The sequence below is a fragment of the Phyllostomus hastatus genome, unplaced genomic scaffold, assembly GCF_019186645.2.
Source record: "Phyllostomus hastatus isolate PE091 unplaced genomic scaffold, TTU_PhHast_1.1 phas_contig_150, whole genome shotgun sequence".
In the NCBI taxonomy this organism is placed as follows: Eukaryota; Metazoa; Chordata; class Mammalia; order Chiroptera; family Phyllostomidae; genus Phyllostomus; species Phyllostomus hastatus.
The window spans coordinates 28,549,482-28,573,563 of NW_025333611.1; the positions used below are offsets into that span (position 1 = coordinate 28,549,482).

The 24,082-nt window shown below is 34.2% G+C and overlaps 1 protein-coding gene across 12 annotated transcripts in view; it reads right to left on the bottom strand.

The window, feature by feature from the left end:
• Positions 1-3,903: 3,903 nt before the first annotated feature.
• The window catches only part of MATR3 (matrin 3), a 52,446-nt gene continuing 32,267 nt past the window's right edge, over positions 3,904-24,082 (bottom strand). For 7 of the 12 annotated variants that reach the window (XM_045825929.1, XM_045825909.1, XM_045825911.1 and 4 more), the window contains 14 exons: positions 19,922-21,010; positions 15,061-15,122; positions 14,096-14,137; positions 13,670-13,782; positions 13,377-13,429; positions 12,577-12,702; positions 11,777-11,902; positions 11,439-11,606; positions 10,394-10,525; positions 9,971-10,014; positions 9,503-9,875; positions 7,598-7,964; positions 7,028-7,149; positions 3,904-4,994 (listed from right to left, as the gene is read on the bottom strand). In XM_045825929.1, coding sequence (XP_045681885.1) covers positions 4,944-4,994; positions 7,028-7,149; positions 7,598-7,964; positions 9,503-9,875; positions 9,971-10,014; positions 10,394-10,525; positions 11,439-11,606; positions 11,777-11,902; positions 12,577-12,702; positions 13,377-13,429; positions 13,670-13,782; positions 14,096-14,137; positions 15,061-15,122; positions 19,922-20,833 — 2,691 coding nt within the window. In that variant the 5' untranslated portion in view covers positions 20,834-21,010 and the 3' untranslated portion in view covers positions 3,904-4,943. The remainder of the gene's footprint in view (positions 4,995-7,027; positions 7,150-7,597; positions 7,965-9,502; positions 9,876-9,970; positions 10,015-10,393; positions 10,526-11,438; positions 11,607-11,776; positions 11,903-12,576; positions 12,703-13,376; positions 13,430-13,669; positions 13,783-14,095; positions 14,138-15,060; positions 15,123-19,921; positions 21,011-24,082) is intronic. The other 5 variants (XM_045825997.1, XM_045825987.1, XM_045825959.1 and 2 more) reach the window with 4 other exon arrangements.

Here is a 24,082-nt window from a genome sequence, read left to right on the forward strand (position 1 = left end):
CAATATGTGGCTTACATCACATTAGGTGAGGTCACAAAAGACAAATACTTTCATTCCACCTACAAGGTAGTGAAAATTAGAGAAATTGTAATGGTTGTGAAGGGCTGGACAAGTTGTTTAATGGGTCTAGTTTGTATTACAAGATGAAGTTACGGGTATGGTGATGGTCATACAATGTGTTATCACCAGTTAAAAATAGGATAAAACCCAAAACAAAAAAGTTGATTTAATATGTAAAGGTTTTAGCAGAAGGGTGATGTGTGCCTATGTGTGGAATACTAGAGGGCATAGGCAATTCCTTTTCTCCAGCCTCAGCCAGGCCCTTTCCTGCTGCTTGTTTTGTGTAGCTTAACAGCTGCTTGAAATGAGTTGGGGAGACACTTGGTTCTTGAGAGGTGAAGTAGCCAGCCAGCATCAGGGAAATGAGTTAGGAGGTCATGAGTTTCAGCATTCCTTACACTAAAAATTACTTAAACTGCACCTCTTCTCCCACAGACACTCATGACACCACAAAATAAATTAGAATACAGACTTTCCCCAGACCTTTATTTTTTGTGAAATCACATTCTGGGAAACTGCCCCCAAGATCATAAAGTGTTAGGACATACTGCTATCGGGGTGGGCACTTTTTTGGTCTACTACGCCCAACAGATTGCCCCTTTTCATACATTTGGCTTTTACATAGCTTATATTGTGGAAATTGTAGCTGTAGTTCAAAGGCCAGGACTAAAAATTTTAAGGTCTTTTAACTCTTAAAAAATTAGTGTTACCTTCCGAGTCATCATCCAATATTTTTCTATCTCAAGTAATTGGTATCTGTATCTTCAAACATTTACTTAATACGTATCTTTTAAAGGAAATCTGCATTTAATCAGGAGGGAGGGAAATGAGCCATGCAGATTTTCAGAGATAATTTACTAATGAGATGGTATGTGAGGAAGGTTTAGGGAACCACCACTGGAAAGCAGAAATGTGGTTTCTAAAATTCACGCACAGTGAGAACATTCTTCCTCCCTGGTAGTCCTCAAGAGAGCATTTGAATTACCCTTAATTACCTCTGAGGTACTATTCAATGAAAGTAACTCTCCAGAGCCTGGGACACATGGGACCCAATAACCACCAGATTGTATGTATGAAGCACTTTGAGCTTGGTGTCTGATGTTATTTTTCTTTTGGTTTTTAATTACTCCCAATTGTTTGATGATCTGAGGAATATCAAAGTCCTGGGTCCATAGTCTCTTTCCGCACATAGAATCCTAACTCATTCTGTGCCTGACTTCTGCTTGAGATTCTTTCCATGTACCTAGGTGTCAGATACCCACTGAAAAAGGTTGCTCCTGGCCAGGTTACAGCACTGGCAAATCTAGGCCCACCAGAGCCGGGAGCAGTGGGGTACAATTCTGGAATGTTGATGGATGGAACCCAACCATCAGAAGTCCAAGCACAGCCTCAAGCTACTGGATTCAACCCAGGAGACAGAAGCGACAGTACTTTAATCAAGCCCTAGCCAATATCAATCAGCAGATTAACTGTACCTGATGAGAGGTAGTTATATCCTTCTTACTATTCACTTAAAACTTCAACAAACTGTCACCGCGCCTTTTCCTTAACTCCTTTATTGTGATTAAGAGTGGTATGACAGAAAAGGAAAAAATGAAAAGGAAAAAAACCTCTGGTCAGGCAAAATAGTGAATTCCCAAGACTTCATGTATCTGTTCCTTTCTTGCAATGTCTGTGTCAGGTCCCCAGAAAATTACAACTTTTTAAATATTCTGAGCAAAAAATAAACTTGGAAAAGCAGTACCCAGGGTTCTAAAATGGGGTAATTTTAAAGAAATGCATTGCCCAGGCCCCCAAATGGTGATTTATTTTCATGGTTCCTAGTTTTAGATTTGGAAGAGTAGCAAAACCAGTTACTTCAGTAGTCTCTAAGCTAGACATCTGATTGCAATAGCCTAACAAAACCACTTCAACTACAGGTAAACCAATTTCCTCTTCAGTGTGGCCTCTATCCTTGATGCCATTACTATCCATTAATTTGTTAAAAATGCAAATTAAGACCTACCTGAAACCTAACACATCAGAAATTCTACACGCAGGGCCCAATGTTTCAAAGGAGCCTCCATGTAATGTTGACACTTGCTAACATTGGAGAACCACTAGTATAAAGGAAAAATATCTCAGCCTTACCCCCGACATTCACAGGACAGGAATCAAAGTGAAGGAGCACTTTAACCCCAGCTCAACAAAAAGTCAGGTTCCTGCCAGGCACCACAATATCAAACTCATTACCATTCAACATCTGAGCTTTGAGAGATACTAAGCCCCATTTTAAGGAATACAGAGCTGCTCTGAGCACTACTGTACATCATCTTAAGTAGCCTATTGACACTACCATTTTTAAACTCATCTGATTTTCAAAAAATGTTTTGCTGTGTTCCAGCAGATTTCTACCACACACCATAAGCCTGTTTATTTTACTGTTTCAAGACACTGAAAATCCATTGTGAACAAAGCCAGGTAAAAACTATGTGTACTCTTCTGCTTCACAACCTTAATACCTTTCATAATACCTAATAGGTGTTTCTAAGCTTCCCTCAACAGGATTAGGATTAAACTAAAGGCCAAAATGGAGGTAGAAGACATTCTTAAACTCTACAGCAGCCCTGGATGTGAACTGAAAGGTCACGGTTTGATTCCCAGTTTCAGGCCATGCTCCCAACTTTTGGGGATGTGCGAGAGGCAACTAACTGATCAACATTCTATTCTCTTTCACATCAAGGTTTGTTTTCTTTTTTCTTTCTCCCTTCCCCTCTCCAAAAATAAATAAATAAAATCTTAAAAAAAAAATTAAAAAAGCTTTACAGCATGTATAAGTAGAAAAATCCCTACTAAATAAAGGTTTGCCATAATCTGGGAAATAGTTGTTACTGTTTTATTTATCACTAGTAGTTTGAGAGTCCCACTTTCTAAATGCTCTCCAATGAATATATTAAACATTTTCTACAACTTGGTACTTTGACAAGTAGGACCTATGGGGAAAAAAGCTATCATTGACAAGAAACAATCAGGAATGCCACTGTACACATAAAGCTTTGTGTTGATGCTGTTAGTTAAAAGTTGAAATTGAACTAAAGTAGGTAATTAGTCAAGACCAAAATTAAACTGCAGAAGTAAACTGGCAAGGATTTTTTGTGCATGTTACATTAAAAAATTATCACCTGACCTTCAAAGGTAGACCTTAAAAGTTTATACAACTATTTGACATTTCCTTTAATACACTTGGATGTTTCAAAAAGGGTTCCTGTAGCCGTGGCTGGTGTGGTTCAGTCAGTCAAGTGTTGGCCTGTGCACTGAAAGGTCACTGGTTCAATCCCTGGTCAGGGCACAAGCCTGGGTTGTGGATTTGGTTCCCCCACTGGGGCTTGTGTGGGGGGCAACCAATCAATGTTTCTCTCTCACACTGATGTTTCTCTCCCTTCCTCTCTCTCTAAAAATAAATTAAGATTAAAAAAAAAAACAAAAAAAAAAACCCCAAAACTGTACACAGATAATCTGTTATACCAAGAAACCCAACATATAAGGCTGGTACAACTATCTTTCGTTATTTCTGGGTATAACTATTCCATGTTATTTCTAATCTTTCTGCTAAATACTGAAACATGCCTAAACTTCAGTGTTTGCTATTTCTTCATCCTTAGCATTCAACTCCCAAAGTTTTACAAAACCATGAACAGCCTCATTTTGTTAAATAACAGGAACAAGAAATCCACCAGCACCCGAAACTTTAAAACTCAGATCTTTAGTAGCACGCTTTAGAACACTCTAGATTAAAAATGTAGTAATTTGTTAAAGCATGCAAAAAAGTATAACAGTGAATAAAAACCACAAGTGACAAATATATTGGTTAACATTCCAAACATGTATAACCAATGAACATGACCTAAGTTTTTATTGTATTCACGTCAGAAACTTGAATCCACAGATATAAGCAGTATATAACCAGAAAGTTACAAGTAAACACAGATTATACATGCAAATTTCTGTTCACAAAGGTCACATGTGCAGGTATATGGATTAGAAGCGTGCATCTAGATTATAGCCAAACTGTTTTTAAAATGCTTAAGTGTAAAATTACATCTTGAAAATATGAAAAGATGGTCTACACACTTCAAGAATCAGATGTTGCTTATACCAGATGTATGACAGCTACAGGATTCAAGTGACAAGCAATAAGGTCTCAAAAAATTAATACTGGTCAAAGAGAATGGGATTTTTTTTTAACGTTTCACCAAAAATACATTGACTACTAGAATACGAAATCTAGCAGAAACTTAGGGGAGAAAATTACAAAATCTAAAGCCAATTACTTAATATTTCTTATTACCTAAACAACAGCGTAACATTAAAAGAAAACTGCACCTGTATTTAAATTGCTACTCTTAGTTAATGAAGTTCTCCAAAAATGAAAAGCAATCAAAAAAGCTTCAAACTCAAAATGAAAAGTCTGCAAGGCTCAGATTGAAATGTGGAATGTTTCAGATGAAAGTAATAAAAATACAACTGGTTTTGTTCTTTATTGAACGGAATCAAAAGTTTTTGACATTTCTTTGAAGCTCAGAACTACTAAATTTCATTTCTTTGAATAGTTCTATGTATCTTTTTCTTAGTGGTGCAAGTTGTCTTAAGTAGATTACGAAGTCAGTCTCTACAAAGTACTTGTCTGTTACCATTCTGATAAAACAAAAACAATTCTTCATTAACTTAACCGTATATGTTTTTGCTATAACACCTAACACATGAACAGACATCTATTATTTTTCCACTAAAACAAAAAGAGTACAATGGTTTTCTTCTAACTATCAGTATTGTATTTAAAAAAGGTTAACATTAAAAACAAAGAACCATTATTTCCTTTGAAATCTTTAAGTTTCTTGCACATCTTAAGTTTCCTTCTTCTGTCTGCGTTCTTCTGCCAATTTATTCAGAAATTTCTGAAAAGACAAAAAAATTCAGGGATTGAGTCACTTAAGAAAAACACAAATCAATGAACTCCAAAATAAAAGTCTATCCAACTTTGGAGATTTGAATATAATTTAGCCTATAATCATATCACTATTTTAAAGACTCACAGTTATTCCTATTATAGTGTACAAAACTAATCTGGTTCAAGATACCACAATAGGAAATGGGAGGAAAAAAATGGTAGAATGTGAAAAACAAGTCTTTCTATATGCAATTAACACTAACATAAAGATGAGAAAAATAAGACCATAGTCACGAAGTAGAATTGCTACTACTTCAAGAATATAGATTAGTTAAAATGACATGAATTTATTCAATGCTCCTTTCCACTAAACCCAGTGGGCAACATTTTTTTTAAAGGGTCAGCAGTAGATTTTTTTAGGTTTGTGGGCCATTTGATCTTTGTCTCAACTATTCAATTCTGCCATTATAGGACTATAAGTGGCCATAAACAATACTTAATGAATGGTAGTAGCTGTAGCCCAAGAAAACTTGATTAAAAATGGTAGCTGGGCTGGAAGTGTAGCTTGCAGACCCCTGTATTAGGCCTGTAATTTCTAGAGGTCCCAACATCAGAGATTGGTTAAGACATTAATGAAAGTACAAAAACTATAAATAGTCTTGTCCTGGCTGGTGTGGCTCAGTATTCCCAGTAAGGGCAAGTGCCTGGACTGCAGGCCTGGTCCCCAGTTGGGGATATGTGAAAGGCAACTAACTGATGAATGCGTCTCTCACACACTGATGTTTCCCTTCCTTTTTCTTCTTCCCTTCCCTTCTCTCAAAATAAATAAAATCTCAAGAAAAATTTAAGTAAAAATCTAATCTAAAACATCAAAAGCTTTTTTGCTTTTGGCAGAAATTCATTAACTGTATAGTTAATGGAAATTGATGAGGATTAGAAGCCATTATAACCTTAAACAGTTAAAATAAAAAGATAAAAATAAGGCTGTTAGTAAAGTATCAATTCATTAGCAAGATACTACTTAATAATTCTTTAATAAAGTCTACAAAGTTCTTTTAAAATAGGAAATAAGAGCCACCTCCTAAAGTGTATCTAGAAAATATTAGAAAGCATGATGTTCTTTTTAAAGTATCAAGCACCCAGAGACCACATTTATAGATCTCTAATACAGTTTCTGCCACTGAACAGCTTAATATCAAATCAGATAAAATACGAAATTGCTTCTACTGTTGAAAATAACCATCATTCTTTTTACATATTCACGATGGTGAGGTACATGTAGACAGCAAAGAACACATATCTAAAACAAGTGATATAGCCAAGAACTAGATTTCCTAAATTCATAATATCCATCTAGTCAACTCATAAAACATGTTTGATGACTACTTTTGTAGTTTTATATTATAAACAAGTGTAAATAAACAAGTTATCTACAATTATGAGTTCAGTTCTTTAATTCTTCCTTAGATGTTGTTTTCGCATCATCTATTTCAATGCTCAATCCTTAAAGCCACTAAATTACCAAATTTTAAATTATCAAAGTAGAAATTTCTTATTTAGTCTTTTGTGCTTTATTAATTTATCCCATTAATCTTATATTCTATTGGTCATAAAAGTTACTGAAGACTATAATTATTAACAAATAATCATTTAAAGTCCATGTAAAAATCATTAAATATGACAGGACACAGCACTTTATAAAACTGAATTTAATATTCAGCTTTATATTATGCCACTTGGTCTTCTGGCATCCAGTATTGTCCAAATTAGACAAATTATAATCCAGTACACATTTGAGAATACTAAAAATAACTTTAATTTATGACATGGTTAAAAAATCACTAAATCACCATCATTTAATTAGTGTCATTATAGAAAGAGTCTGAATAAATGTTTCTAGAATTAAACTACTTACGGCCCATCAATAAAGACAGAAAACTGTTATCTCTGGGTCCACAGAAGGTACTATACACATTTTATTTTCCATAAACTTGTATGATTTGTTTTAACAAAGGAATTAAGGCTAAGATTTAGCCTTACCTTTAATTTCTGATAATGAGGAAGGCTGCTGCAATGAGTATTCTTTGCAACTTCTTCATTTGTATAAAAGAGTGAACACAGCTTACAGTAAAACCCTGTTTTAGGTATCACATAGTCTATACCTAGAACACAAACATACATTCTTACAAATTCAGTAAACTGAGTATTGGTATTCTCAAAAATTTTTTTTTGTGTGAACTCCAATAAAACCTAAGCTAAAAAAAAAAGAAAAAATTCCAACAAAAAACATGACATTAGTGAGTTGCATTTAATTGATGTTCAAGATCCCACCTAATAGTACTCTTAAAAAGGCACAAATATAACAGATAAAACAAAAACAAGGTAAAATTCTCAGAAAGCTTTGAGGAGAGTCCATATTGCGTGTAATGGTAACAAAAGATAATACAAAATAAGGTGACTTGAGTAAGAAAAGAGAATATATCAAGATTTACAAGTTGTTCTGTACAGAAATAAATGTAAAATGCTATCAGAGCTTATGTAAAACCAATTTTAAAATCATGAAGAGTTTGGGGAGGGTGAGAGGGAAAGAACAAAAGCCTTAAATCTCACCAACAGGAACATTGGGCTGATATGGTCCAATTCTATACTCATCTGGGATTGTATAGTCTTCCTTGTTTTCATCACTTTGGCCATCTGCATTTTCACTTGTGTCTTTGTTGGGGTCATCAGCATTCTCAGCAGATTCAGCGCCTGGTTCTGCATTTTCCTCATTTTTAATTCCATTTTCCAACGCTGCTTCGTTGTCTTGATCAAGTTCCTCCATCTTGTCCACCTTAATTTCAACCAAACCATCATCATTTTTGTCACCAGATTTAAATGCCATGCCCGATTTACGAAGTTTCTGAAGTTCCGAATCTTCCTCATCACCAACCTCATCTAGAGTGACAAAACCTTCCATATTCCCTGGGAAACGACGCTGTTAAGAAAGACAAATTTACTCTGCAACAATTGTCCTGCAGTATCCCTTCCATTTGCTTTACTTGAAGGGAAAGGGATAGCGTCTTTGTCTTTATGCATTCTCTCAAAATACTGGCCTTCCTCCCCCCCCCAAAATCACTGATTGGGGGAAAAAAAAAAATCAAAAACCAAAAAACCACACAAAAACTTAGCTTGTTTTAAAGCTAAATAATTGAAGGCTTGCCTTACACAAAAACTACAAAACAAGGGCATTCATATTCTACACTTTGAGACTTTTACACTAATAGGGAATATATCAAAAACCTGATTAGTTACAAATAATTGAATGATGTCCTTTGGAAGGCAGTATCTTATGATACCACTGATGTTTAGAGAATAGTCTAAAACAGTGCAGTGGATTTGGGGGGGCAGGGGGGGCAAGCTCTGGAGCATGACCCACCTAGATTTCAATTTTTGGCCCAGTCACTTATAAGCAATACGATGATGGACAATTTACAATTTATGGAACTTCTCCATGCCTCAGTTTCCTCATTCATAAGACACAGATAACTAAGACATCTACTGCACATGGTTACTGTTAAGATTAAATTACTGTATATAAAGAGCTTAGAAAAATTTATAGCATGTAATAAATGCTCAATAATCACAAGCTCTTGACAATCTGGAAGTAAAAATTAGTTTTCCAATAGTCGAGTGCTGTTTAGAAGAAACTAATAAGCTAGGATTACAAAAGTCTCATTTCAAGAGCCACTTAACATAAGGGGCTTCAAAGGCATTTTAATGCTCGATTCCTTGATGTAGGCTGTTAGTATAACATAAGTCTTTACTGTTCTTTGCATCATGTATGTATCTTTTATATTCATATTCACCTGATATGCTCTTATTTGTAACGTGGTCTAAGAAAAATAAGTTATTCGAGTATCTGCCCTGGCTGAGTAGCTCAGTTGGCTGGAGCATCATCCTGTATACCAAAAAAAAAAAGGTTGTGGGTTCAACCCCAGGTCAAAGTACGTACAGGAGGCAATTGATGTTTCTATCGTTCTCCCTTTCTATCTCTCTAAATTCAATAAACACATCCTTGGTAAGGATTAAAAAGATTGTTTTAAAAAAGTTATTAAAGTATATGACCAAGCTCACATTTCTCAAATATAAAAAGTCTTTGACAATTTTTGAATGAGTAGAAAAATGTTTTACGTATCTTTGGTTAGTTAAATCAATGCAAACTCACACCCCCCTTTCAAAAAACAGGATGAACTATATAGCTGCCTGTAAGTATATACACACTACCATACAGAAAAATCTTTCTCCATTACTAAAAAGTTCTTTGTGAGTTGGCGTTTTTTAAGGCAACTATAAGAGGTACTATTTAATCTATTTATTGCAGAGTTTAGACTTAAATGCTTGTATTATTGTTCATATCTGATTTTTTTCTAACATAAATGACTAATTCTCTTTAATCTGATCCCGTCAGGGTAAATAATTTGAAACACTGATCTTGTTTTCTGTTAGAACAGGTCAATGCACAATCTTCTTTACCTTTTTAAGCTTTTTCTTTGCAGCTGAAGCACTTGTACTTCCATCTTTTTTCACAGCTTTGTCCGAAGGTTCCTTTTTCCCATCAGAAGTCACATCACCTAAATTAGCAAGATCTGTCTCATCTCCCACTGAACTGCCACTTTCTAGAAGTGCTGCTGCTTCTTCTTCATCTACAAGTAGCTCATCTTCAGATTCAAGAAGCATGCTAGGTTCTTGTTCTGCTTGGTCATCTTTTTCACCTTTTTCACCATCTTCACCTGATTTCTCCTCTTGTTCTTTACCTTCAGTTGTATTTTCAGTCTTCTGGGAACCATCAGTTTTGGATTTCTTATCACTTGGAGATTCTTTGCCATCTGGAGAGTAAGACCTTTTTCTGAAATCAAGAAGGTACACTTCAATAAATTCTGAGTTGGAAAACAACAGTTTAATACCGTACTGTTCACACATACAGAGACACAATAAAATTACCGAGATTTATCTTTTTTCAGTAAGTCAATGCCTCTGTTAGGAATCTAAAAGACAAAATTTTGCATTAGTTAAGTTAATGTATTAAAATATTCATTTACAGAATATATCTCATTAATTGATAGCCATCCCTCATATAATCAAATAAGCTTCTTCAATCCCTACAAATATACCTGAGAATTTAAGCTACCTAGTCAGCAGTTCATTATAAACAACATTTCACTAAAGCAGTAGATAATAAAGTATCTTCATAGCAGAAATGTTCAAGTAAAACCTAAAATACAATAAATGGATAAAAGCACAAAGGAGCTTTTATAGAACACTAGATAAAAAACACTTTTGCTACTGAAGAATACTGGGAAAGAGGTAACTCTTTCAATAACCAAACCCTATATTCTTAATAATTACAAGCCAAGTACTACATACCCTTAGTACCAATTTTTTATATTTTTCAGAAAGGTCAACTTTCACACATCTCCCTTGAAACCAAAGGGCCTTTTTCAAACAGTGGTCGACCATTGCCATCGCATCTTCTCTGGTCTCCATCTCAATAAAGGCCTTAAAAAGAAACATTTTTTCCAAAGAATTATGTAGAACTCTAGTGCTTTTTATTCTTTCTATCCACTTGTTAGGGAAATTTTATCTTTAGCAGAGTCATTGGTAAGAGTTAAGTCACTCAATAAAATAAGGACAACTTAGATTTACAAAGTAGTACCAAATATTAAACCACGTATTTGAAGGCTTTCTGCAAAAAGTAATTAAAGTAAGCCTGGAAAATAATACTCAAAATACTGTAATAAAAAGAATAAAAAGTTAATGAAAACGCCTGAAAGGATATAACCTCAGTATGCTGTTAAGGATTCAGTCCTGGTCAGGGCACCTACAAGAGGCAACCAATTGATGCTCCTCACCCCCACTCCCTTCCTCTCTCCCCCAAAATAATAAATAAAATGGGGGGGGGGCACAGAACATCTATACACACACAAAGATTTTTGGAAGCAAACCCTGGAAACAAATAATGTTACTAGGCTGAGCAAGAGAGCTTTACTTCCCATTTACACTCTTTGGTATCTATTCAATGCTTTACTCTTAGCATCTAATACAATGTGTGTGGGGGGGGGATGACAATGGACCATCAACCCTGGCTGGTGTGGCTCAGCGGATTAAATGCCAGACTGCAAACCAAAGGATAGCCCATTCGATTCCTAGGTCAGGGCACATGCCTGGGTTGCGGGGGTTAGGTCCCTAGAAGGGGGGCATTCGAGAGGCAATTCCACACTGATGTTTCTCTCTCTAAAAATAAATAAAATCTTAAAAAAATGAAAACATTTATCATTGTTTGGCAAAGGAAATCTACTTATGAGACAATAAGGAAAATTACCTCCCCTTGCTTTCTTTATTAAAAATGAGGATATATACCCCCAAAATTTTAAGAAATAAATCTTTTTTAAAACTTCTACACATGTATTACCTGACTTTTCATTCTCATCAGTATGTAATTCTTTATTTTCCCATAAGGCTCAGCAAGCTTAAGGACAGCACTGTCAGAATAGCCAGAATGAGGTAAGTTGCTGAGATGTATCACACGTCCAAGCTCTTGCTTCTGATCAAACTTCTGGTCTGGCTTCCCTTCAGGTTTCTTTAATTTAATAAACAGGAAATAAGGTAATGTCAAATGTTGGTAGGGATGCAGTAATTGTTAGTTAATAGTTAATATTATCCTAGTTATTAGCAGCAATTTAAAGTAGCTAATTATTAAAATGTAATAAATGACTGGTAATACAAACCTAAAAAAAAAATAGGTATTACCTTTATTCTTTTGTACTTCTGGGATAAATGAACTCTCACTGGCTTGCCAAACACTAATGCTGGTGTTGTTGTATAATAATCTACTGCAGCCTGAGCATCTTCTGTGGTTGCCATTTCAATAAATGCCTGAAATTATAAACACACAGACAAAAAACTATTTCAAACAATTATTGTTCAAAGTTTTTCCAGACATTTAACCAGTTAAGTGAAAAATACTTTCAAGAATCTAAAAGCAGAATTACCAACATTGCTGACTTGCTATTTTATTAAAGGCCACCTCAGATTTTATTCATGCTACTAAAACTATCACTTATGCCTACTGGACTTGAAATACGATTTAGCACAATTTTGGTAAAAGTCTGAAATGGCTTTCCAAAGAATTATCCTTTTACAGAACTTACAGTAGTTTAAATAATGACAATTCACAGCTTAAGAAACACAATTTATAAATTATCCATTAGTACTAGAATTTACTATTTCAACAGGTTCTTGAATAATGTTTCATTGTTAACATTGTTGAGATGCTATCAGAACTTAACTCTTGTTTATACTAATTAGCTCGTGGTAAGAATGGTTTCATTTTATGTTACTTCACTTAAAGGGCCTATTTAACACTTACTATATCAACACACTTCACTGGTTTTTCCTCTACTTCATTCCATATGGATAATTTAAGGTTACATTAAGTTCTTTTTCTTTGCATTTGTTCACATCCAGTTCTTTTACTAATACAAAACCATGTAATCTGTTTAGGAAATATATTAGTGATGAACATACACTACATTTATTTCAACTCATACCTCATTAATTTTATTTAAAATGAGATGATTTGAAATGACTCCAAATGGTTCCACCAGCTGTAGTAATTGGTATCTCAAGTTTTTCCCTCGCTGAAAATCCATGATGTGAACAACTCGGCTAGTTTCCTATGCATTACAGAGAGAAAAAAAATGAAACCAACAAATCCCTTTAAAAGCAATGAGACAGATTATGTGTTACAAATTTGCTAAGTCTAGTCTAATGTTAACCAGAATAGATTATTTAAAATCACAACTCATATAACATTCTAGAGAATTTAAAAACTAGACAGAAAATCAAATGTCAGTGGGGTAGAGTAGATCTCATTACTTCAGAAAGCAGTCTCTACACTGATTTTTAAATTGAATACTGTGAATACTACTGGATAGCAAAGTTCTTAAGACCCTGAATCAAGGTGGGACCTCTCAACTGTAAGCATATTAAAGTTTTATGCCCTGGCTGGTGTGGCTCAGGGGACTGAGTGCTGGCCTGTGAACCAAAGGGTCAACCAGTTTCATTACTGGTCTAGGGCACATTCCTGGGTTGCAGGCCGGGTCCCTAGGAGGGGACATGACACACAACCATACATTGATGTTTTTCTCCCTTCTTTCCCTTCTCTAAAAATAAGTACAATCTTAAAAAAGCTTTAACTTAATCAAAGTCCTAGAAAACTCTGATGGATTCAAACTATAGCAGTTTTCTGAGTAAGGACTATGACAAATTCAATTAGCAAGGATTTAAGTCAAATCACTCATACAGTGATTATAGCAAATAGAGTAAAATCAACAGCTGTGTTACTAACCACTCTGCCTTTTTGCATGTGTCTTGGTCCTTGCAGGTTCCCATTTCCAGCACCTTTATGGAAGAAAAATTACTTTTTTCAGTCTTATAGTAAACATACTTGCTCTAACAGGTGATTTCAATAGAAAAACAACTTTCAAACACTGGAAGGATATTACAAATATCATAAGTATCATGTCTTTTTGTGCAATGTTATTTCTGAGTAACAGTTTAATAATCCTTCTTTTGACCATAACCACTATTTATTTTTACAGTAAAGCTCTTAGGAAACAACAACATAAATTTTATAATCACCCAAATTTCCTCTTGGTCCAACTGCTGGTCCCCCAAGGTGAAATGAGGGAGGTGGAGGCCCCAGAATTCCTGGTGCTGGGTTTGTGGATTGCTGCAACATGAATGGGTCACCCCTAGTAATGGGAAGACAATATATAAGGAACTGACAAAGACATCTGTCAGAAATAATTAAGATTTATTGTTAAAACACTCCTTCTATAACTACGATTCTAATCTTTGGAGGCATTTGTGTGTGAAGCAACTAGGAAAAAATCTTAATAGTAATAAAATAAAAAGTACATAAAATAGTTTTTAACAATTCTTTCATTCATAGTGACTTTCCCCTCATATTTAATTTTAAAAAATTCAGAAAATATTTTGAAAGTTTAACCTGAATTCCTTATACTGATCTCCTTTACAAACAATAGCTTAAAAATTTTAACTTACATGGTGTGTCCTGTATCATTGTCAGGATTCCATTCTGGGTAGCTTTAAAAAGACCAGAAAATTAACTTTAAAATAAAACTATCCTTTTCACAAAGTAGCCTTGTTTGGCCTTTAAAATGGAGATTATTTATTAGTAAAGTTATATGAGAGTCTAAGTGTTAAAAATATTACAGTTTAAACATGTTGGATATAGTATAGATATTGCTCAAAGAAAAATTTCAAAACTCCAAATTAATCCAAATGAACAAAAATAAAACAAAAACTTGTTCTGTACTGCTTGAAAATGTAGGTAGTTAATGCTAAAATTAAAGTTCTCCATTATTTGTTAAGTCTTAAGTAGGAAAAATATTGTATGAGGAATTGGAAGTATGGGCTATATGGAGAAGGAAGGACCAACAACAGGTTTTTTCCTCCATTTTAAGTACCAAGAGCACACTGTAAAGGACACCCCTCAACAGAGCTAGATATGTATGAAAATTGCAAGTCCAGGACAATGGATATTGTGTGTGCTGCTTAGATAGGGAGATTCTTCAGAAATTCAATTTCATTGTAGCGTAAAATCAGAAAGGTATCGCAAAACCAAAAACTACATCCAGAAGGCTTTTGCTTAACAACTAATTTGTAAATGCTAACGACCTTCTCCTCTTTTGTATATTGGTATTTTTAGAGCATGTATTATAGCTACTGAAAATATTCTATGTATCAAAAGCTATCTTAAAAATTCTGTTTGTATAAAAAAAGACTGATGATAATTTACTGTAGAAATATTAAGTAACAAAGTACCACTATCACTGAATCTAATATTCCATATACGATCTCTTGTAACTAGCATTGCCTGGGCAGTATCAACTATGCAGTAATAACAATGTGGATATTACAAATAAATAACCAACTTCCAAAAATCAACCAATGGCCTGTTTCTGATTCAGGATTAAGGATGCTTTAAAGGTATTTCAAACTCCTACATTTCAAGAAGAAGCTGGCATCGACGACTGTGACTTGCTCCATTGATATGTTGACTCCACTCCTGCAGCAAAGTAAATTAGTAGAATTAACAAAAATAAAGCTAAAATATTTTTATTTGAACCATTCAAACTCTTAGGATGTTAATCTACATGCAATATCATAGGCTGTACAAACACCTGCACATTCACTAATCATACTGAATTTAAAACCATTTCTCCGAAGCCATGTATCTTGATCCTGCCCTCAAATACGCCAAGCACATTCTTGGAAAAACTGGATTAATTTGGTTAATATACTAATAGACTTGACAGGGAAAAGATACAGAGTTAATAAAGATCAAGAATAGTAACTGACCTTGAGATCAGCAAGACATTAATTTGTGTAGACCAAACTAAATTATTCATGTCATTTTAGAAATGTTTTTTTTACATCATTCTAAATATGACAGAAAAGCCACGCTTATAGCTACTTTTCTAGGAAACAGATGCTTTAAATGTGAACAATTAAAGATATAAGCTTTAATTTCATCCAGCTTTTGGGGTGTGATCCAAGTATGCTACAGATATAAAAAGCTAAGATGATTAAACAGAAATGGTTTTTATAAGGAAATGCTCCCCATTTATCCAAAAATTAAGCCCCCATTGTATTTAGCAAAAATAAAAGAGCAAATTTCAATGCCTGTTCCCAACTTTTAATGAAGGAAACACTGTAGTCAATATTTGCTTTTGATTATCCTAAATTTAATGAAATTAGTATTTTTCCTATTTCATATATAAATGATTGATGTTTTAGGTAACGTAAGAAAAAAGTTGTTAGGAAAAGTAGGCTGTGCTGCACACTGCCTGGATTCCACTTCCAAGGTTTCACTTACTTGCTAAATGTGAATCCCTGGTACAAAATAAATTCACTGTGATTCAGTACTCTCCTTTGGTTTTATAAAAAGTAAATAATGAAAGGTAAAATGCTTATCAGAACAGTGCCAAGCACACAGAAAGTGCTCAAAAAGCAAACTATTTATTACACTGCTTATAAAAAGGTATCTTGTTTTACAATGCCTGCTTTTTAAGTATTACTGTTTCATAAATTCCCACAAAATGAGGCAACAACTTTTGCAACACCCACACTACCTAAGACAATTATATTTGGAATATAAAACATGGTCAGGCAATGTTTTTAAAAAGGGTCTCACTTAGAGCTGAATTAAAAGAAGGAACCAAATTACAAGAGATGCCTTTTTGAAAAGCTTTAGATTTGTATCTTATAAATGGGATCCTAATTTTAAAAACTGCTTTATATTACAAGTTTACATACATCCCGTGCTGTAAGACAATTAACTAAAATCCTGTGAGAGCACTAAAATGGAATATATCCACACAGAACTTTTCAGAACTTGAAGATCTAGCTCTCAAATCTAGATTGTCTTTTGAAAACAATGGCTATTAACTAAGAAATTCAAAGAGAACTCTACAGCTGTCTCAACATCCAGATATTTGGGATATAAAAAGGTTTTAATTGTAAAGTAACAGACCACTGACTTGGAGACCATTTTTAAAATGGCTGTAAGCAAGGGGCACCATAAAGTTCACAAATCCAGAAGAGGGATTAAACAAGTAATTTAAAATTTTCTGAACTAAAAACATTCTTGAAAAGGAGTATGTTGGGAGAGGAGTAAGATAGCCTATTAAGGCATGCTTCTAATACATAGGAGATGGAAAGGGTATCTAGTTGAACAGAAATTAATATCCAATCCCCCATGCCCTTTAAAGGTTCAAACTTATGCTAAGTGTGGCTGATCTTTGTAAATACTGAAGTACCAGAAGGAAGGCCAAGATGAAAGAAGCAGTTACAAATCTCCCAAGCCCACCCATACTAATCTGTATTACCACACCTGATCTTTTACTGTTTGGTTTAAGGTGAAGATTAAGAGTCAAAGGGTTTTTTGAAAACCCCTTTCTTTGGATTCTACATTGAGGTAATTCTCACATCAGACTAATAAAGAACAAGGATTCATGGTTTGAATTCAGAAGTTCTGTCAGAAAACAGTTATATAAAGACAGGATAATTTGGAGAAGCAATTCTGGAATGGCAGAATAAAGAATAACATGTCTTCTAGTATAATACTAAAAGGAAAAGTATGAACTCAAGTGACAAGACAGCGAAAGGGCAGCTTTCTTTAAGTGAAAGAATTTGAGGTTGTGTAGAAAAGCAACTTGACATTCTAAAATGACCTAGAAAGAAAAGCAACACCATCACTGAAAGTCACTTAAAATAGCAAAACTAATGATGACTAGACTAATTAGGATGTTTTTCACCTAAAGTTTCTCGTTTCATTTTACTGTTTTGATCGTGTATATTATTTAATGCTACCACTAAATGAAAAGAACAGATTTTCCAAGTTATGCAGCAATACCAGAGAGCAGGATTAAATGTTTAAAAAAATTTTCATTATCTACTTTCACCACAGGAATTTTTTCTGAAGTCATTGTTTCTTTATCAGCTATCAAATAAAGTAAGGACCACTGCTGCTACATGTGAATATTTAGGTGTTCCCCCCCAATAATGCAGGTACCCAGAAAACATCAGTTATATTAAGGACACTAGAATAGATTGAGAATCAATCCAGGTGCTTACACTTCATAAAATTGGTCCAATTTACAACTAATTATAAATTTTGTAAATAAAAGAATCAAAGGACCTCTACAAACTAGTTCTTAAATATTCCCAATACTAAGAAAACCAAAACTAGCCAGGGCCTAAGCATTTTACAGGTTAAAAGTATCTCTTGCTCTAGAGTTAGGGTACCTTACTCTTGAACCCAAAGTTTCACCAAAATTTTTAGACTGTTCTATGTTAATTTAGACCTATTTACTATCACTTATTAATATCATTGTCCAGGAACTAGAAGTAGCAAAATTTAGAGAAAAATTAATCATATCTATAAAAGAAAATTTTTTTTATTCAAGTCCTCCCATGGCTTCCTTTTTTGTTCCTTTACTCAATTGATTTTCTATATGCAAGCAACAAGGTTAAATTACTGCTCACAGTCAGGAAAAGGGGACACTTCTAACAACAGGTTTTGGTTCATGATGACTCCAGTAACAAAGATTTTAAATCCCTATACTTTCATTTGAGACACTTTAGTGATTTTCCTTGGAATTTAGAGATTCTACCTGAAAACACCTATCAATATTGCAATTACTGCAAATAGGCAAGAAGTTAACAAAAATACTGAGTCACGCAAGTTTAATGAACCTGTTAAATCAGCTGCCATCAGATCTAGAACTTGAAATTTAGTACTGAACAAAACCTAAATTCCATGATATACATAGTATTATCCAACAAATTTGAAAAAGACAACACCAAAAACACATACCAAGCAAAATTTTCCAAATTTCTATGACTTTTGGGTTCTGTCTTAAATGAAAATCTATGAACTTAAATTTAGTATTTAATGTTACTGATTTTGGTATGAAACAAAGAATAATATATTCCTTGTTTGTCTATAAAAAATATTTTTTGTATAGTACTTAAAACTATACATGAAGATTTTTGTAATAAATACATATTAAGAATTATGTTTCAGACATTTTTAAAGTACTCTAAATTCAAATATAAATAGTCTTAGTTATCTGAGACAAAATACTGAAATACAGATTATGGAACAAAATCTCTAATGTTAATTTATGATTTAGTTTACTCAAAAAACAATACTCACTAAAAATTCCATTTAAGAGGAATAAGAAAATGACCTTTCCAGATGTTACTGTAAATTAAAAAAACCCATGTAACAGTAACCATCAATTTCATGGCAGCAACATGTTCCTGTTAGTTAAATAGAATTAACTATGTAGCACATCAGGAAAAACGGATGGTCAGATAATAGATCAAGCTAGTAGAGTGCTATAATGCTGACTTTTAAGTCAACTGCACTGTGTATTGAAAAAAAAAAATCAGAGAGTAAAATAGTAATGTTGCAAGAGAAAGGACAACATATTTAAAAGGGCATTTTTGAAAAAGTTCCCATTTTGCCAGATGTGATAATTAAAGCAAAGGAGAATTCGATACACCTTTGTTTACTTTTTGCTCAAATGACTATACCAGAAGTCTAACCCTAAGTCAGAAAAAGAATATGCTTATGAGGAACATAGAGCAGGATACTGCAGTAGTCGATTTTTCTAAGTCTCTAAAGGGATAGATGCAGTATGTGATAATAAAAAGTGAGTTCGGAAGTATGTTTAAGAAAGTTGTGGAAAAGAAAAAAAATGATGAAAAACTCCAGTCATAGGTCATAGTATGAGAATTTGTGTTAAAGGGAAATTAAAAAAGGAAGAATGAACTAATTTAAAATATAAAACATACTGAAACACACACCAGGGCTCTACATTAACTCTTTCCCTGTAGCCACAGATAAAGAAAAAAAGAGAATTGTTCAAGAATCCATCTTTACCACATACAAATCAGCAATCAAGACAGATGGAGAGCTAAAATCTAGCATCCTGAATGGCAGAGTGCATTGACTGCAAAAAACCAAAAATGCTTAAAACAATTCAACAAAGCAGACAAAAAAACTGCTTAAATATGATTAAGAAGAATATACTGATGCCAAAAACCAACAAGATAATCCGAGTGGATGACAGCTTTGTGGCCAGAAGTAATCTAGGCAGATTGTATTAATGTAAAGCCCTGGTTTAAAATGCTCAAAAAACAATTAACCTTCCAAATAAAGTGTTCTCAAAAGTATAAAAATTCTTGATCAACTCAGTGTCACCAGACTACAGAATTAGAGTAAAAGATATAGGTAAATACAGAATAGACACTACAATGTAAAAGAAATTAGAAGCATCTGTTGCATTAACTCACCTTATTAGAATGAACTGGCAAGTCACATATAGAGCACAGATGGGGATAACCCTTCGGTAAGAGTCCATGGAAGTCTTCAATATTGCTACTTGGAGGAGCGCCCCTCTTTTTCTCAAAGAGAGATCTCTCTTGTAAGGGGCCAGGACCACGTCCCATTCTCTCATACTCACTGTCAAATTTATGATAGTTATGCGAAGTCTCGCCAAAAAAGGAATCATCCCTACACCTTTCTCCATCTCTTAATCTGTCATCTTCATAATCCATTCTGTCATAATAACCAGATTCTTGAGAACGACTTCCATGGTCATAATCAAGCACTGGGTTGAGACTAGGACCACGATCATCAAAACTATCTCTTCTAAAGTGCCTTTTATCTTCCCAATCATCCCTAGGTACTCTGTATGGTGGCTCCCGTGTAGCAGATCTGCCATCTCTACCATAACTCAATGTAGGGCCTTCTTCAGTTCTCCTCCTTTTAAGTTGTAGAAGGATTTGGGGCAAATTCTCAGGAGTAATCTTGTCCTCTGGATAACGACTCAGTTCATCTAAGTCTCTAGCAGACAAACCAAAGCTGGCCAAAATGTTACTGGCCTGGTCTGCATCTCCACGGTGTTGAGAAGACAAAGGGAGTGGACCTCTACTTCCAATGTTAAATATAGACTGCAAATTATGGGAAGAAGTACTAGCAGAAGACAGTGCACTATGAGCTCCTTGTTGATTCAATGAAGAACTCATTCCAAGATTCATTAAACTAGCAAGGCGTGCAGTACCCTGGTTCATCCTTCCAAGAGATGCTGGCATACTTAAAGACTGGGTAGCAGCAGCAAGAAGGCCTATTCCTGCTGCAGACAGGTCACGCCCATGACTCTGCGCGTCCCTACCGAGAGATGACTGCTGGAATGACTTGGACATTGTAGAACTATCTCTTGTCTAGCTTATAGATTAAAAAAAAAATTTTTTTCAAGATGGCCAAAAAGAAAGCTCAAACTAGAAAACTAGGTTAACTGTGCTTCAAAAAATGGTAACGCCAAGAAAAAGGATCAATAAGGACTGTAGAATCTTCTTCAAGCTGAGAACCAGCAGACAACTCTGTAGAAAAATAAGCAATTTTAGTCATAAATCCCTTTAAAGTAGATGCCGTTTTTTAAAGAAAAAAACTTATGCATCATGTTGATTAAAAAAAAAAAAACATTCAAGATCTCAAACTTAACAAGGAATTTATTATATTTCTTAAACAGATTCCAGATGTATGCAGAGCCTGCATATATTTAAAAAGTAGTCTTTCATGCTACAGTTTTACTGTTAAAGGGAATTTCATACTAAATTTAAAAACATTTCAATTGAAGGGTTAGATGTCTAAGTACATCAAAATTTTGGTAAAAATATAGATGGGACTCTTCCTTCAGAAGAATAAAAATACACCCTATAGTATGATGCTTAAGTTCTAGAAGACTAAAAACAAACAAAAAAAAATCAATGTCAACAAGTCAAAGATGAATCAGTCGTATTCTGCTTTAGAAAATGAGACCTATTAAAAGTATCAGAAAGAACCAAGTAAAATCACAAGTGAAGTTTAGGTGTCAAGTACCTAGTATAAGATCTAAGACCAAACACAATAGCTGAGATCTTTATACAGCAAAACCAATTTGAGGTGAAGACAGATGGGAAGAAAATTAAGTGACTTCCTACAGTTCAAGGATTTCTGCACAAATTTAGGCCACATAAACTGCCTTTTCACTGTCTACCCTATGTTAGGCAGTGCTTATTTATTTTCTAATCTTACAAGGTAAGAACTAAGTATGTTGAGTATAGAAATGAGAGACCTCCCAAGGGGGGGGGGGGAAATACAGGAAGTGTAGGTGATTTAAAGAAGTGAAACTCCCCAAATTAGCATCCACCAACACTTACTTAATGCTCAGGGCTTCAGCACCTCTAGAGCTCAAAACACATAAAAAATGAAAACAAGATCTTGCTTGCGTGGACTTCTGGAAACTTTCCCCAAGAATAGCCATAATCAACTGAAAAATTTAAATTCTGAATACAATCACCTAAGTTGTGTTTCTAGATGAAATTATTTTCATTTTCTTTCTTATTTTTACCTCAGAAAGTTATGTAGGAATTTGCAAAGTTATTTATGCATGATTCTCGTAAAATTATTAAATGATGTACATAACAAATGGCCTTGATGAAACAATTTTTTATAACCACAACTACATACAGAAGTTGAATTGTTTGCTGTGGAATTCTACATAAAGGCTTTGTTCAGTCAATTTTATGTTTGATCATTAACTTTATTAGTAAACAGGCAATAGTCAATAGCTATGTCTATTATGGAACCAATCCCACCAATGATAGAATAAAGCAAGGAAACACTGGACAAATACAGTGGTAGAGGAAGCACTTTTCAAAAAGGTTACAGGCAGGACTACATTTTACAAAAAGATGTAAAAAAGTTAAAAAGACACAGAAATGCTATCAGAGGTGACTGGATTACAGATGTTTTTGCACACCAAGAAAGATGAACTTAAGAAAGGACATCAAAGAAACTAGTTCTGGATGAGATCCACTATATAAACTATGTATGTTACGCTTTAGATAAGATTAATAAAAATAAAGACAAGAGTATGTGGACTTCTTTGGATGAAAGTTTCTTTGATATGTCTTATAAATGCCATACAGAAAAGCATTTGAAATACTGTGTAAAAACATTGGTAGGACCTTCTAAATTTTCATATATAGTTTATTGTAAAAGATCAAAACTTTTTACAGGGTTTTCAAAATCAGTATTCCAAAGTACCAATGTTGTTATTAATTACAGGTTTGCTCTTCATGTTATAGTCAAAGCTTTGTATTACTGAAAAGCTAGTTTTTAAAAAGAACTATTCTTTTCCCTTAGGGAAATTATACAATAGTATTATGATCATGTGTAATAAAACTTTTAAATTCATCACACTTTAAGAAAATGCTTGTTGGATTAGAGATCTCAATTACTTTTCTTTGTAAGATACAATGAAAACAATGGATCTGCAAAAAAGAAAGGTTAAGAGAAGGTAGAAGATAACCTTAAAACAGAAAATGGATGTCAGAAAAAGGGCAAGACAAAAAATTGTAAATTCCACAACAACTTGCAATTTCATTAAGAATAACCTTAAATATTTTTGCTCAGAGTTTCAACTTAAATACATCCTCACACAATGACATGAGAGTAATATTACTGATAAGAAAATCAACCCAGACCCTTGAAACACAATTAAACAAGTCTTTTTTTAAAAAATTAGAACAAAGAAACTAAGAGAAATCAGACATGACAACACTGTTTAAAGAGCTTTTATAAAAAGAATTCCTTTAGCATCTTTGGTCAATGATAAACACAAGACAAGCCATTTTAAAAGGCTCATTTAAGCGAAAACTACCGCCTATTAGCACAATACTGGATGTTTAGTAAAGACTTTTAAGAGAGTAGGTTCTTTTACTGTAAGTTTCCCCCATAATAATAAAATTGCCTTTTCATAGTACATTAAAGGTTAATAAAAGTTTGAAAAATAGATCCTTGAAGAGGATTCTAAAATGTAGTATCAAAACCTCATTTACCCATTTTAGAACCTTTCACTTACAAAAAAGTATCTTCACTCCCAAATCAGGAAAACATTAAAAAAGAAGGGTTATCATTATCCATAATTAGGCTTCACAAATGCCACTTACTACAATCTGATATTCAAATTCATTTTTTCTTTTAAAATTTTATTTGTTTGTAGAAAGAGGGAACTTGAGGGAGAGAAATATCAATGTGCAAGAGAAACATCCATCAGTTGCTTTTCACATACCTCCAACTGGGGACCTGGCATGCAACCCAGGCATGTGCCCTGACCTGGAATTGAACCAGCAACCTTTTAGTTCACAGGCCTGCACTCATTCCACCAGACTACACCAGCCAGGGTACACACTCATATTCTTACATTTTTTTTTTTTTTAGGATTTTATCTTTAGACAGAGGGGAAGGGAGGGGGAAAGAAAGGGAGAGAAACATCAATGTGTGGTGGCCTCCTGTGCACCCCCTACTGGACGACCAGGTCTGCAACCCAGGCATGTGCTGTGACTGGGAACTTAACCTGCAACCCAGTGGTTTGCAGGCTGGTGCTCAATTCAGAGTCACACCAGCCA